The sequence below is a fragment of the Staurois parvus genome, unplaced genomic scaffold, assembly GCF_062004578.1.
Source record: "Staurois parvus isolate SC_StPar_1 unplaced genomic scaffold, SC_StPar_1.0 ptg000618l, whole genome shotgun sequence".
NCBI lineage: Eukaryota > Metazoa > Chordata > Amphibia > Anura > Ranidae > Staurois > Staurois parvus.
In genome coordinates this window covers 1780085-1796570 of record NW_028318414.1, presented here as the reverse complement: position 1 = coordinate 1796570, position 16486 = coordinate 1780085, and the positions used below count along the sequence as shown (strand labels likewise).

At 43.8% G+C, this 16486-nt stretch overlaps 1 protein-coding gene across 1 annotated transcript in view; it reads right to left on the bottom strand.

Annotated features, from left to right (window-relative positions):
- Positions 1–16486, bottom strand: part of RASGRF2 (Ras protein specific guanine nucleotide releasing factor 2) — a 454295-nt gene that overhangs the window by 22607 nt on the left and 415202 nt on the right. The window contains exons 19-20 of the mRNA XM_089693224.1: positions 2018–2130; positions 161–221 (exon numbers count right to left, since the gene is read on the bottom strand). Of these exons, the coding sequence (XP_089549350.1) occupies positions 161–221; positions 2018–2130 (174 nt within the window). The remainder of the gene's footprint in view (positions 1–160; positions 222–2017; positions 2131–16486) is intronic.

Sequence of the window (16486 nt, the reverse complement as noted above, 5' to 3'; positions counted from 1 at the left end):
GTAGAAGATTTTCAGCCACCATAGCTCTGTAACAGAGCCAAGATCAGTGGTGTGGGTGTTGGGACAGGTAAGCAGTCATTATCTTTACAGACTGGGCTTCTTTTTCCATTTAGTGACACAGTCACCTAAAGAGGCATATGCATTAATGAAGTATACTTACTAGTGCAATTATGTCCTCCATAATCAAATGGCAGTCATCTTGTTCATCCTGAGAAAGGCCACTGATATAAAAATTGGCAGCGATTAATTTGCTGTGTTACAAAATGTATTAAATGAGCAACTTATTATTAATGATGTATAAGTTATGTATAAACCGAATTACAGTCACCATTTTAAAGTTCTATCGCAGTTAGGTGCCTACTGTACTCAAGTTTTGCATCATATTACTTCTCTGACTAACATCTCGATCTCCCAGGATTCTGGAATCTGTCTATTGGGCCTGGCAGAACCCATGGCTATCAGAAAAATTGAACTGAACACTACTTGGCCTATTTTTATTCTATGATAATAAAACAGTTGTGCCCCTTTTGAAATCCCCAACTCCTCCAACTTTGGGTAAATGGAAAACCTTGATAAATGTTAATCTCACGCTATATAGGACCCCCTATAACAGCTGAGAATGTTTTACCAAGTTGAAAAAAATATGGTCCCCATGGCTGGAGTCCTTGGACCCTGCAGCATTGAACTAAGGCTCTCTGCTCTTAGAAGTTACTTCCCAATTTAACTAAGAAATAATTCTACGCAGTAGTGATATGGGATGCTTCTCCCACTAAAAAGTCCCTTTTCCCTAGATATAACTATTGAGTTCATTATTGGAACATCCTCTGCTGTTGATATGATTATACCTTTACTGCTGCGATTAGAGTGTCTTGCATTTGATATACCTATGTGTTAGATACACAGTCATCTGCTTTACTTACAGTGGCATTGATCCCAAAAGCAAACATTTATTATATTGTAGCTTATCACTTGTGATCGCTGCATTTGTTTTTGTTTTTTTCTTTCTTTCTTTTTTTCATCTGATGATCCAGCCAGTAAAAATGTTGTTTTTCAAAAGATCAAGCTCTTCAACATAATGTATCAGTTACAGGGATGAGACAAACCATTTACCACTGACAGGGGTGCGTACAATGATCATCTTTTATTTATGTAAAATCTTTATCCCAAAAGGAAAAAAAATAATTGCTGCAACTGCTTATAAAGTGTTAGCTCGAGTTTGGCTTCAATTTCTTAGTGTATTTAAATCTCCTAATACTTTAAACACTCCCCTCCCCCTAAACTGACAATTGTGCTTTGTAAATGTGCCGCTGGTGCTCATTCATCAAAGTGAGAACACTCTAATACAGGAGGTATGTTACTGGCCAGATCACCAGGTGAAACAGAGGGGAAAAAAGCCTAAAATAAGAAAAAAAAATGAAGTGACCACATCTAATGATTGATAACCTGCAATATATTATATTTCAGGTTTTTGGTTCAATACTGCTTTAAATTACAACTTCAAACAATATTAAGAGTTCTGAGTAGTGAGAGGTTAGGAGTGGAGCCCAAATGTTTGCCTGTCACAAGTAACATCAATTATCTTGTGATTTTCTAACTCTTTATTTTTGTAACTGTAATGAAAAACTTTATAATAAGAATTTATAAAAAAAAGTAATAATACAGTTTTCATTTATGGAACAGTGTGGTGCAAAGCAACATATACCCTCCTTACCCACTTTAACAAATTCCTAAATGGAAGCACAAAACTCATATTAGGACATTTGTGTCTTTATACTGCTCTAGCATGGGCAAAGCATATGTTCACTTTAAAGCACAAGCAAACATTTCTTCTTTCTTTACTCAGCATTGACTATACCATCCAGAAGAAGCTTTGCTATTATCTACTGTGCATTCTAGAGGTGAATATTCATATAGCCTGGCTGATGGCAGAATTACTGCAAATGTGCCAGGCATAGCATGAACTTAAAATATACGGTAGTTCTACCCCCTAGTACTCTAAGAAAGAAATTGCACTTACCTTAGTATGTTACTTGCAGCTTTCCTTTCCTGGGGTAGGAGATCAGGGTCACGTAACACATCTTCCAACAAATTTACTACGTTCATCTTTACGTCACGATACAGCTCAAAATCCTTTAGAAGTAAAATACAAATGTGAGCTATATTTCTCACACCTAGGGGTGTATTTATAAAGTAGCAAATCTGAAATTCTCCAAACATTCACTGCAGGTAAATACATGTGTTTTAAGTTACATCGATTGATTAACTACCAGTGAATGTCCGGTGAAAGACATTTTCTACTTTATAAATATACCCCATAGTATTTTTGCATCCAAAATATTAAAAGACCACTAAAACAAAAAGAATTTATAAACAAATGATCTCTCTGGATCCCAAAGAACTCCCGTTAGCAATACAACCAATGAAAAATTGCAAGAATATCAGAATACAAATGTTAATATCCATCATTTCAATTTGCATTCCTGACCTAGGGCACAATACCCCATCAGCCCAGAGCCAAAGACACTGCAGTGTGATTTTACTGTAGCAGAAAGCCTGGTAAGGTATTATCAGTCACCTATTGATATGAGGGAAATTGGGAGTTTTCATCTCCCTTAACCACTTCCCTACAGGGCACTTTTACCCCCTTCCTGCCCAGGACAATTTTCACCTTTCAGTGCTGTTGCACTTTAAATGACAATTGCGCAGTCATGCTACACTGTACCCAAATTAAATTTTTATCTTTTTTTCACACAAATAGAGCTTTCTTTGGTGGTATTTACTCGCCACTACATTTTTATTTTTTGCACTATAAACAAAAAAGAGCAAAACATTTGAAAAAAAAAAGGTTTTCTTTGTTTCTATTTTAAAATTTTGCAAACAGGTAATTTTCCTCCTTCACTGATATGCTTTGATGAGGCTGCACTGATACGCAGCACTGATGGGCACTGATAGGCAGCACTGATGGACACTGATGAGGTGACACCGATAGGTAGCACTGATGGTGAGGATGAGGCAGCACTGATGAGACAACGCTGGTGGCCATTGATGAGGAAGCACTGATGATGCACTGATATGCAACAATGATGGGCACTGATACGCGACACTGATAGGCGGTACTGATAGGCAGCGATGGGCAGCACTGATGGGTGGCACTGGCAGACGGCACTGACTGGCGGCATTGCAGGGCGGCACTGCTGGGTGACACTGATAGGCGGCACTGATGGGTGACACTGATGGTTGGCTCTGCTGGGTGACACTCCTGAGCACTGATGGGTGACACTGCTGGGCACTGATGGGTGACTGCTGGGCACTGATGGGTGACACTGCTGGGCACAGCTGGGCAGCAGTGCAGATCTCCCCTGTCACAGCGTGAGGAAAGTGCAGCCAATAACCGGCAACTATATTTACCTGGTGATCTGCTGTGTCATTGGACACAGCGATCACCGACAGCACAGGGTGTGCGCCGCTGGGGGCGTGTTCTGGGAGGACGTCCATGAACGCCCTCCCAGAACTGGACAACCATGCTGTAGCCACTTTTTGGCTATAGCGCAGTTGGGAAGCGGTTAATACTTAAAATCAAATTACGTTAAAGTCAAGTTAAAGTGGTTGTAAACCTGAGGATATCATCAAAGCATATAATGTATGAGCAAAGCATATCCCACTATAGTGTGTACTTGTCTCAACAGCACAAAGGTGTTTATTTACTAAGGCTGAAGAGCACAAAATCAGGCTCAGCTTCTAACCTAGGGTTGTTCAAATAAGCTTTGTCAATAAAACCTGGCAGCTGATTGGTTTCTATGATGAAGTGAGCCTGATTTTGCACTCTTCAGCTTTATTAAATAAACCCTTAAGGGTCATTTCTGTCTGCTACTTCATTCCTTTGCTATCAGCATGAGTCACTTCTGATACTAAGAGAAAAAAGGTGACGGGGAGGAACCTCCAGCAGAATGACAGCCTCAGCTTTAGGCCTCTTTTACAGCTGCTGTTTTTGACTTTTTTTTCTACAGCCAGTAAACCCCCCAGCATGGTATCCTATGTGTCCATGTACACAGACTGTAATCAGCGTTTTTTGGTTGGAAAAAACCCCCAGAACTAGTGGGTTTCTAAAAGAGTTTTTTAGCTGTAAAAATGCTCTAATGCTGAAAAAAAGCGGTAAAATGCGGACAATCAGCGTTTTTGGACTTTATTTGAGCACACAAAATGCTAAAAACCGCAAACGTGGAAAAACGCAGCTAAACGCTAATGCAAAAATGCTGAAAACTAATGTTTTTAACGTGACTTTACACAGCTAACATTACTAGCGTTATTAAAATGCCCCGTGTGCATGGAGCCTTATTCCTGTGTGCTCTCTCAGAGCTCCCCTCACTGAGTTCTGCAGCGTGTAATTTCAGCTCTCTGACTCCCTTTTTTTCTGAACTCTCAGACAAGCTTTATAAATTCTGCACTTTAAATATGGATGTACAAAAGAAAAGACAGCAGATAAACAGGTACAACTTTAGTAGGAGGATTTGTTTCATCTCTGTGTATCACCTGAGGTTAGTCACTTCCCTGGGTATATGTAAGGGTTTACAACCATTTTAAATTATGTCTATTATTAAAAAAATAAAAGTTAGCAGCTACAAATACTGTAGCTGATGACTTTTATAAACAAACACTTATCAGACCAGGAGTTCAGGTTCAGGCTGGTTCCTTGATGGTCTTCAGCTCCCTGGTGCTGACATCCTGACTGTCGGATGTCATGTGTGACTTCCTTCTGTTTCACTGCCACTACCCACTGCACATGCACAAGACACACTGCGCTGGTCCCATAGCCTCCTGGGACACATCACATGTCCCAGGAGGTTGCGGGCAGGGACCTTCCATATGTTTTGCCTAGGCACAAATTGCAAACGTAGGAGAGGGTACATGTCAGTAGGAAGCTATAATCTTAGCCCTCTGTTTGTCTGCGACTACCATGATGCTGCACATGTGATCAGTTATAACACCAGCCATTTGATGATTTGACTGTTCGGGTGAGAACACAAGCAAATGTGACAGTTCGCATTCCCGGCAATGTACCTGTTTTTTTTTAAACTTTAAATCGATGGGTTTAGTTCTGCTTTAAGTGAAATTCTGTTTTAAGATGGTTTTTGCTTTAAGTGTCACCTGAAGCTCCTTTTTAGCTATCCTGGCCAATCATCAGCCTCATTATTTTGTGTTTATTATCACAACAAGAAAAAAAAAAACAGAAAACTGGAAAAAATAAAAATAAAAAGTAAAAGTGACAATACACAAATAATGATTTAATACACAAAGAAAGGAAAAACACAATACTACTAACAATGCCATGAAATAAGTCAAACTACCCAAAGTACTGCAAAACAACGTACACCCTACAAATGGGAAGAAAACATGAGAACCTTTTATTTTTACTAAAACTCTTATCTGAGCTGCTCAATAACTGAAATTCAAAATTTTCACCTCAGTAAAGGAGAAATTGGTAATTTTATAGAAAATCAATTTGCCCGAAATTACCCTACTCATCCCAGTTACCACAACAGTGGCTGATGCCTTGCTGTGTTTTTATTTCACTTCTATATTTACCTACTACTCTTTTTCATTTGGTCACTTTTTCCTGTAAGAAGATGTATTTTACATGTGATGGCGCATACCACTGTCTTTTTTTTTATTGGAGTTTAGATTATGAAAACAAAACACTATAAAAGAATATGTCTTTCATGGTAATATTATTATTATTATCATACAGGATTAATTTACAAAGGAGACAGTAGTTACAATACAATAATACAAGAGGGTCCTGCTTACAATCTAATAGGGTGGGGCAAGTGGTACAAAAGGTTATAACTGTAAGGGATCAGCTGATGGAAGAATTAAAAGTTCAGTTGTTAGGTGGAAGCAGGATAGGCTTCCCTGAAGGGATGTGTTTTCAGGGATCGATTAAAGGTGACCAGCGTAGGAGACAGCTGGACAGATTGAGGTAGAGAGTTACAGAGGATGGGAGAGGTTTGGGAGAAGTACTGGAGATGAGTTTGGGAGAAGGAAGCAATAGAGCTAGAGGGCAGGAGGTCTTGGGAGGAGCAGAGAGGACGGTTTGGGATGTATTTTTAGACAAGATTGGTGATGTAGCTTGCTGCAGAGTTTTGAATGGCTTTGTATGTTAATATAACTACAATAGCCTTTCTGATCCACATAATCCTTACACTCACTACAGAAATGCCATATTAAAATCTCCACAGACTGCACGGTTAAAAGCTTGTTACTTGATAAATCTTGCTGTAGCTACCCTGTGAGACATTACATTTGAATTATTAGCTGCTTACATACAACTAATAAATGTAATATAAAAACAAAACAAGCCACAAAAGGAGTTATAATAACTTCTGATTTGGCGTTAGGGTCAATCCGTAAGTGTATATTACTGTGAGCACAAAGGTTTGAATTTCCATATATTTTGAAAACGTTTAGAAACTTTATAACGTCTAATAAGATTGGATGGATATACCAGCCTAGTTTGTTTAAGAAGGATCTCACACCATATTTAATTCATCTTAAAGATAAAATATAATACAAGGAGCAGGGCCCTCGAACCCCTCGTGTATCGCATTGTATTGTTATTGTACTGTCACATGTTCTGTCTCCCATTGTAATGTACAGCGCTGAGCGATCTGTTGGCGCTTTATAAATACTGTATAATAATAATAATACAATCTCTGTATGTGGATCAAGTTTTGGTTTTTACTTTTCTAACCTGGGTTTCAGCCTGTCCGTTGGAACTTTTATAAAACGAAATCACTGCGATGATCACTAGATGGCAGCAATATCAAGAAAGTATTGGAGTAGATGGCGCTCCACAGCTCACCAGCTAACAATAACAGACTAAAAATATACGGAGCTCTGTCTCTAAAAGGTCACTATTGATAGAATGTTTTATGGGAAATACTGATTCTGACATTTTTGCCTATTTGTAAACCTGCTCTGGGCAACATCTTTATCTTTACTATTTTTTACCATATTTAAAAAAAAAAGGTGAAAGTAAGCTTTCTGCTTAATTGTGTGCTAAAAAGTTTCCTGAAAAAGATCAATATCAGGGGCGGACTGACCATTTGGAAACTCGGGCACTGCCCAAGGGCCCGGGGTCAGTAGGGAGCCCCATGAGATGCCCCTGGTACCTTTTTCATAGGCTTTTTTGAGTTTGGGCAAGGACACAGGGGCCCCATGATCCTCTATTGCCCGGGGGCCCCATGAGTTGTCAGTCCACCCCTGATCAATATATTTTAGTTATGGATTCCTCCAATTATTGGGCATTGCTAGTGCCAGGCACCTGGGGAACGTGCTCTGACTCTCTTGCTTGTTGCTCAGGTGCTGCTGCTAAGTTTATTTTGCTGCAAAGGTAGGCTGTGGAAGAGCGGTGAGTCTTGGGCAGAGTGAGGGGAGTGCAATGACTGGCTGCAAATGATAGAAGAGCCATGAATGGGGGTGCAGAGCTGAGCTAGAATGGGGTGGGGGTGGGGAAGGGGGGCAGAAGTGGTAAGCTGTGGACAGGGCTGGAGAAGATAGCTGTGGATGGGGCTACAGAGGAAAGCTGTGGATGGGGTGCAGAGGGGAACTGTGATCAGAGTACAGAGGTAAACTGTGGACTAGGTTACAAAGGTGAGCTGTGGATAGGGGTGTAGTGGTGAGCTGTTAACCGTGGTACAGAGGTGAGCTGTGGATGAGGGTTTAGAGATAAGCTGTGGATGAGGTTACACAGGTGAGCTGTGGACGGAAGTTGCATACATGAACCATGGGTGGTGGTGCAGAGATGAACTAAGGACAGTGGTGCAGTGGTGAGCTGTGGATGAGGGTGCTGAAGTGAGCTGTGGATAGGGGATGCAGAGGTAAGATGTGAGCGGGAGTACTGAAGAAAGCTGTGAATGAGGATGAAGATTTGAGCTGTGGATGGGTGCACAGAAATGAGCAATGGGCGGATGTGCAGAGGTAAGCTATAATCGAGGGTGGTGAGCTGAACTATGGATGAGGATAGGGGAGCAAAGGTAAATTGTGGATGGAGGGGGCAGAAGTCAGCTGTGGATGGGGGGAGGTGCAGAGTTGAGCTGTGGATGGGGGTTGTAGAGGTGATCTGGGATGCAGGGGTGAGCTTTAAAGAAAGGGAGCAAAGATGAATTTGAGTGAAGCAGATTGGTGATCTGCAGATGCAAAGGTGTAGTGATGAGCTGTGGACAGTGTTGCAGAGTTGAACTACAGAGGAAGGGCACAGAGATGAGCTACAGAGGTGGGCTTTGAAAGTAGGAGTGTGCAGAGATGAGCTCTTAAGAGGGTTGCAGAGGAGAGCTGTAGAAGAGGAGTACAGAAAAGAGAAATGGATGGTTTCTTTTGGAAAACCTTTACTTGGGAAGGAGGGAGATATACCTTTAGCAGAGGTGGGTTTTTGTCTTGGGAGGGTTGCTTTAGGTAAAGAGGGTTGCTTTTTGAGGTGGAAGATTTACTGGATTTTTATTTTTTGTTTGGGAGGGAGGAGCAGCACAGGATTCAGGTATCCAAGTTATGTCAGATCTTTCTGACTGGCTGATCAAGATTTTCTGAACAATGTCAGAGGAGTCTGCCCTATGTCTGTCCTCATTAACATACACTGCAAGATGCCTCGTCTCTAAACCTTTAACCCTCTGTTAGGATGGACAGTATTCAAATCTACTTATAATTGATAATGAGGATCTGCCTGCATATTAAAGACAAGGTTAAATATGGTAAACACAGCTGCTATGCCACTCACAAGCAAAGAGAAACTAGTAGGACTTTCCTCTGGAGGGTCCAAAATAGAGCATTTAAAAAAGGTAAGCTGCAATTTTTTTTATATTCTTTTGAAGGTGGAATTCCAGGCTACACCTAACTCATCTTATAAATGCTTCAGCTCCAGTGAGCGCTGGAGGGGCAGAGAAGAGAACCGTAGTGTGACAGTTCCCAGCTCTTTGCTCACAGAATGCTGAGAACTGAGCGGTCAGTGGTCACTCAGTTCTCAGAGCACAGAGCAGAGCCGGCGGGATACAGATACAGCATTGGATCAATGCTGCTTCCACCTAGGTGAGTATAAATTTAATTTTACAAATCTCATATACCCATAGTCCTAAATGGCTTCCATATATATATATATATAATACACATGAGTTACTAAAGAGGTGTAACCACATGTCAGGGATGCGGGTGTGACCAGAAGTGTGTGGACTGACACAGGGAAACGTAGGCTTCAGATATAGTAAATAATATAATTTATTGAGACTAACAATACAAATATAAACGCAGTGCACCAAACCCAAGCTAACACAAATACATACAACAAGGTGAAACAAACCCAAACCTAAACTGATATAGATACACAGGTACATACACATATAGAGCACAACGTAGTCAGGCAGGCCGGGTCGATAACTATCGGCAAGGTAGGTACAGGTGGAGCAGGCGGAGAGAATGGTCAGGGTCACAAGCCAGGGATCTAACAGGAGAAGTCAGCAGACGTCAGGATCAGGCAGGGTCGGCAACAAGTCAGGCAGGAACAGGAATGCAGGTTACAAGATACAGGGGCCCATGGAAAAACGCACACCAAGGCCCTGACTGTGAGTCTGGCCATTCCTTAAATACAACCCCTGCAATCAGCTTCAGGTGTTTTGGCTGACTGCAGGGGTGAGTCTCTGATTGCTGAGAGCACCCGCTGGCCAGCCCTGGTACTGCAGCCCACAAGGCAGGTGAGTCCCACCGTTATTGGCAAGTCCATTCCTGACACCACAAGTAAAGCTGTCAGGACCTGGACCTGAACCTGCAACCTCTGCTGTGCCTGGCAGTATCTCTTCTTGATGGGCCACCTGTGATGCTGGACAGGCACCTGGGCAATTCCTCGGAAAACCTTGCCATGTATATTGTTTCTGGTGAATCTTGAACTCCTTGCTCCTCCCATGAACTTATTATTTAAACCATGTCTTTGCACTTCCTGTTTGCCAGATTACTTTGCTCTCTCCAGCCAATGTCTTGATCTTGCTACTCATGCTGCCATCCATATCTTCACAACCACTCATTATTATAACTATTATACAGGATTTATATAGCACCAACAGTTTGTGTGACCTTAGGCTTGTTCATCAACTACACTTCTGCTTGATCCCAATCTGTAACCACTTGTTACCAACCTTTGGCTTGTTCCTTGACTATGCTTCTGCTTGATTCCAACCTGCAAACCCTTGTTAACCCCTGTTAACTTTTGGCTTGTTTACTGACTACACTTCTGCTTTATCCCTACCCTGGTTTGCTCACCTCCTGGTGGGGCAATCCTGAGGACTGCGACCTAGTACTAACATGCAGCAAAACCCATCTCCACCATCAGGAGCTCTGGCGAATACCAATTAGTGCTTGGACCCAGCACCTAGAGTGAACCCACATCATCCACCAGGGTGACCTGCTTATATACTTATCCTGCTGGTCAGTGGGAGCCTCTCTACTGCTAAAGTTATTGGTCTCTGAGCCTGACCCTTGGCCATGACATAACCCTTCCATAATTATAGAAAATACTGTATTTGTGATAACATACATAAAACAGGGATTCTTAATTTGCATATATTGCAGTACATGTGATCCCTCACTGGCCTGTCCCTACTCTACCTTGCCGATTGACACATTGTTACATGCTAATAGCATACTCTTTAAAAGACACAGCTGGAGAAGAGCTCCAAACTTCTTAGCAACCTGTAGACTGTACAAAAGGATGTTAACCCAAAAATAGCACTGTCTTTGTTAAGTCTCCTTGGTCCTCCTCTTCACCCAGCTGCTCTGAGGATATCCCTGGGCAAGGGATTTCAAGAGCTAGCAATGAAGCAAGTCCCAGATGGGAACTAGTTGGGTCTTGCACCTGACCGCCCTCTCCCTTTATCTGGCCCAGGGGGTATAGAAGTACTCAAACTGTCATGTCAGCTTGGTGGGTTGAAGCTGCTTTCAGGCCTTTCGCTGGGCTGACCCCTTCCCAGCTGACAGGTTGTCCTCCCTAGGAGGCCGTGGGACAGTGGAGATCCTTGTGTCCAGCAACCAGCCTGTAGGTAGGTTTCCCTCCCTGGGGCCCCGTCCCAGGCTCTGCGCCCCAACCTTCTGTCAATCCATCTTCTACCTGACACTAACTCTGCTGCACAGGCTCTGTCTCATTTAAGGGTTGTCCTTGGTCACCATGCCCGGCATCATGCCTGGGGATTGGCCCAGTTCCCTCAAATATGCAGATCTGAGCCTCCTCCCCCCCCTTCCAGAAAATTCTCTAAGTTTCTGGAAGGGTGGAAGGGCTCCAGAGGCCCTGATCTGTAGAGCCTCCCAGCCTGTTCTGAGGTGAACTCACTACTAGTTCACTCCTCGGCCGACTCATCCCAGGCTCCCTAGCTACCTAGAGGGCGTTACATAGGACTTGAAAGACAATTGAGCTTAGAATTCCTGTCAGATTATATTACTTACTGGGATTGATCAACTAAAACTGGAAAGTGCTGGTTCTGCATAAAAACCAATTAGTTTCTTTTTTTTTTTGTCAAAGTTTAATTGAACAAGCTGAAGGTAGAAGCTGATTGACTACCATGCACAGCTGCGCCAGATTTTGCACTCTCCAGTTTTAGTAAATTAACCCCACTGTTTAGTAAATTAACCCCACTTATTTGGGGAATATTTCACTTCAGTTCCAGTCTCAGTGACAGTGGTCATCAAGATAGGAAACATGTCTTAGCTGTAAGGCTACGTTCACACTACGTTGTGTGCAGGCGGCAGAAAGGCATTTGGGAAGCGTTTTTAACGCTTCCCAAATGCCTCGGACAATTCTGCACATTGCAGCACATGGTGCTGTTCTAATGGGAGCATTAGTGTCGCGGCAAAACGGACGCCTCTGGTCGAGTCAGGAGGCGTTGAAGCCTCCTATTCTAGTCTATGGTGCCGCTCCGCAAACGCCCGGCCGGCGTATGGTTGTGACGCGGTTGCGGGGGGGTTTGCGGAGCAGTAACACCATTCAAACTTCATTATAGGCGTTTGTAGGCCGTTTTTAACGCTCGGCAAACACCTAGCAACCGCCGCTGAACCGTGCATGCGGCGTTTGCGGAGTGTTTGCTAAGCGTTAAAAAACGCTCCGCAAACGCCGGACCAACGCTTGCCAAACGCTATAAAACAGTCAAGAGTGAACGAGCCCTAAGAGGAAAACATTAGTTATGGCTGGGAAGACAATAGGCTGGGTTTATCATAGTTATTTGTTGCAGTTCTTTAACACCACACATTTTTTGGAGACTTGGTTTCTTAGTCTGTAGACTGCACTAATTTGAGAGTATGCCTATTGAGGAATGCCCACAAGGCAATGGGGACACAGGAAGAAGAGAGACTAGAGCTGCCACATGGACCACAAGAAAATAAAATTGATAAAAGATATACACCAATCAGCCTTAATATTATGACCACTGACAGGTAAAGTGAATAACATTGATTAAAGGAAAATATCACCTTTGGCTAAAAAATAATAAATACACATTTTTACAGGTAAAACATGTGCATTTATTATTTTTTGCTGCAGGAGCCAGTATAGCAGGCCTAGATCTAGGGAGGACTGGGGATTTTAGTTGTTCCCCTCCAGACCTTCCATGTGACCTGATGGGGACAGGTGATGTAAGGGGGAAATTGATGTAAGAGGGCCCTCTGATGAAGAAATTACACTCCCTCGGCCTCAGAGATTCTGCTCTCTCCTGGCTCTCATCCTACCTGTCACAACACTCTTTCAGCGTTACTTATAATGCTACCACCTCCCCCTCACTCCCCCTCTCTGTTGGGGTCCCTCAAGGCTCTGTCCTCGGGCCCCTTCTCTTCTCCATCTACACCTCCTCCCTTGGCCAACTCATACACTCTCACGGCTTCAACTACCACCTATATGCCGACGACACACAAATCTATCTCTCAACCCCCCACCTCACCCCCTCAGTCCCTGCCCTAATCACACACCTACTGAGCGATATGTCTGACTGGATGTCGCTCCACTTCCTTAAACTGAACCTCTCCAAGACTGAGTTTCTTGTCTTCCCCCCAGCCCGGACACCACCCCCCACTGACTTCTCCATCATGTCCAACAACGCCACCATCAAACCCGCCCCGCAGGCCAGAGTACTTGGTGTAATTCTGGACTCCAACCTATCCTTCCAGCCCCAAGTCCAATCTTTAACTAGCTTGTGCAGACTCCACCTCCTCAACATCGCCAAAATACGCACGTTCCTAACCCCAGAAACCACTAAACAGCTCATCCACTCCCTCATCATATCACGACTCGATTACTGCAACTCCCTTCTTACTGGCCTGCCTCGCCGCTGGGAATCCCTGCTTCAGTCGATCCTGAATACGGCAGCCAGACTCATTCACCTTTCCAACCGCTCCATCTCCGCCACCCCCCTCTGCCAATCCCTCCACTGGCTTCCGATTGCGCAACGGGTCAAATTCAAAATCCTAACACTGACGTACAAAGCCGTCCACCACACTGCCCCGAACTACATCTCTGACCTAATATCCAAGTACCACCCAGCACGCACACTCCGCTCCTCACAAGACCTCCTTCTCTCTAGTTCCCTGGTCTCCTCCTCCCATGCCCGCCTCCAGGACTTCTCCAGGGTGTCACCCATCCTCTGGAACTCCCTGCCCCAACCCATCAGATTATCACCTACTCTCCTCTCCTTTAGGCGCACCCTGAAAACCCATCTCTTCAGGGAAGCCTATCCCACCCCCTGCTAACTTGCCGACCTCCTCCACTCTTCCTACCACTCCATCCCCCACAGCTATCTCCTCCTGTGCCACCATCCCCTCCCTCCTAGATTGTAAGCTCGAAAGAGCAGGGCCCTCAATCCCCTCATGTTTTGCATTGTATTGTTATTGTTCTGTCACATGTTCTGTCCCCCTTTGTAATGTACAGCACTGAGCGAACTATCGGCGCTTTATAAATACTGTATAATAATAATAATGTAAGGGGGCACTCTGATGAGGCAATTGATGTAAGGGGGCACTCTGAGGTGGACATTGTATGTAAGGGATACTCTGGTGAGGACACCTGATGTAAGGGGGACTCTGTTAGGGGCACCTGATATAAGGGGGCACAGGTTCTGTTTAATCACCCTAAACTAATGACAGCAATCCCTGTTCACTCCTGCACCACCTCTGTACTACCTGTCAAATGTTACTTCCGGGTTATGACTCTGTGGTACAGAAGTATGCTGAGTGAACAGGGAATACTGTTCCATGCATCCCTGTCATACTACTGACATTAATGTCGTCTGACTCTTTTTACTGTACCCCCAGATCAGAGCTGGCACTGCTGTAAAGCATTGCACCAGCGATCAGCAGATCACTGCTGCCATGCCAGGCCTCCTGCAGACCTATCAGTATATCTGCTTGCCCATACGGCATGTACAGGCAAGCAGATATACTGACAGGAAGAATCAATGAATTACCATGGCGCTCCACAGCAGGGAGAAGATCCCCCGCTAGCTTTCAAAGCGGGGGAGCGGGGGCTGGTCCCTTCATAACATTTTACATGTTACAGTGAATATGGGTGTAACATGTAACATGTTATGAAAGGTGAACTTATCCATTTACTTATTACTATGACATCTGAAGGTGGATGAGATACAGCGAGTAAAATAAGTAGTGAACATGTCACTATTTTTCTAGGTAAATATATTTCTAAAGGTTGACATGAAATTTTCTTCACATGTCGATAACAACCCATGCAATCCATACATACAAAGAAACCAAAACAACTAATCTCAGAAATTAAGTTATGTGTAATAAAATGGAATAACACAGGGAAAATGTATTGCACAAGCTAACTTAAATGTATTTAATACTTCATACAAAATCCTTTGTTGGTAATGTCAGCTCCAAGACACTTCCTGCATGGAGAAACTAGTCACATGCATTGCTCAGATGTGATTCTGGCCCAATTTTCCACACAGACAGGCTTCAAATCTTGAATGTTCTGTGGGCTTCTTCTATGAACTTTGATATTTAGTTCTTTCCATAGATTTTCTATTGGATTCAAGTCAGGTGATTGGCTGGGCCATTCTTGCAGCTTTATTTTCTTTCTTTGAAACCAGTTGAGAGTTTCCTTGGCTTTGTGTTTGGGATCATTGTCTTGCTGAAATGTCCACCCTTGTTTCATCTTCATCATCCTGGTAGATGGCAGCAGATTTTTATCAAGAATGTCTTGGTACATTTTTACATGCATCCTTCCTTCAGTGTTATGAGGTGCCAGTACCGTATACTGAAAAACAGCCCCACACCATGATATTCCCACCTCCAAACTTCACTGTTGGTATGGCGTTTTTGGGGTGATGTACAGTGCCATTTGACCTCCAAACATGGTGTGTACTACGGCATCCAAAGAGCTCAGTTTTGGTCTCGTCTAACCAGACTATATTTTCCTAGTATTTTACAAGCTAGTCTACACGTTGTGCAGCAAACTTTAAACAAGCTTCAACATGCTTTTTCTTCAGCAATGGAGTCTAACGTAGTGAGCGTGCATACAGACCATGGTGGTTTAGTGCATTACTTATTGTTTTCTTTGAAACAATTGTACTTTCTAATTCCAGGTCTTTCTGAAGCTCTCCACAAGTGGCCCTTGGCTCTCGGACAACTCTTTTGATAATTCTTTTCACTCCTCCGTCAGAACTATTGCAAGGCGCAAATGGTCGTGGCCAGTTTATGGTGAAATTATGTTCTTTCCATTTCCAGATTATGGCCCCAACAGTGCTCACTGAAACGTTCAGAAGTTTAGAAATCCTTTTGTAACCAATGCCATCAGTGTGTTTTGCAACAATAAGGTTGCAAAAGTCTTGAGAGAGCTCTTTGCTTTTATCCATCATGAGATGTTTCTTGTGGTAATGAGACACCTTTTTATAGGCCATCAGTTGAGACTGAACTAGCTGATATTAATTTGCACTGACAGAGGGGCAGAATTGCTTTCTAATTACTTATAGATTTCAGCTGGTGTCTTGGTTTTCCATGCCTTTTTTGCACCTCCCTTTCTTTATGTGTTCAATTGTCAGGGACCGCCGCGGCGCCATCCCCGGCGCACGGGCACTAGCGGCGGTTCGCGCCGGGATACAAGCACCAGGTCCCGGCGGGCCGCGGCTGACAGGAATCCGCGCATGCGCAGTAGGAGCCGCGGGCGCGCCCTGGGCGGCCAATGACAGCCAGGGGCGCGTCCTGGGCGGCCAATGACAGTGGAGGGCACGATATTTAAAGATGCCCTGCACTGTCACAGGTTGCCGCAAGGTCTGATCTGTAACCTGAGTCCATGTGCCCTGTGATTGTTGACCCGGATTGTTGACCCGGATTGTTGACCTCTCTGCCTGCTCCAGCTCTGACCCGGATTGTTTTGACTACGCTGCCTTCTCCTGAGTTTGACCCGGATTGCCCCTGACTACGCTGCCTTCTCCTATCCTGACCCCCGGCTTGT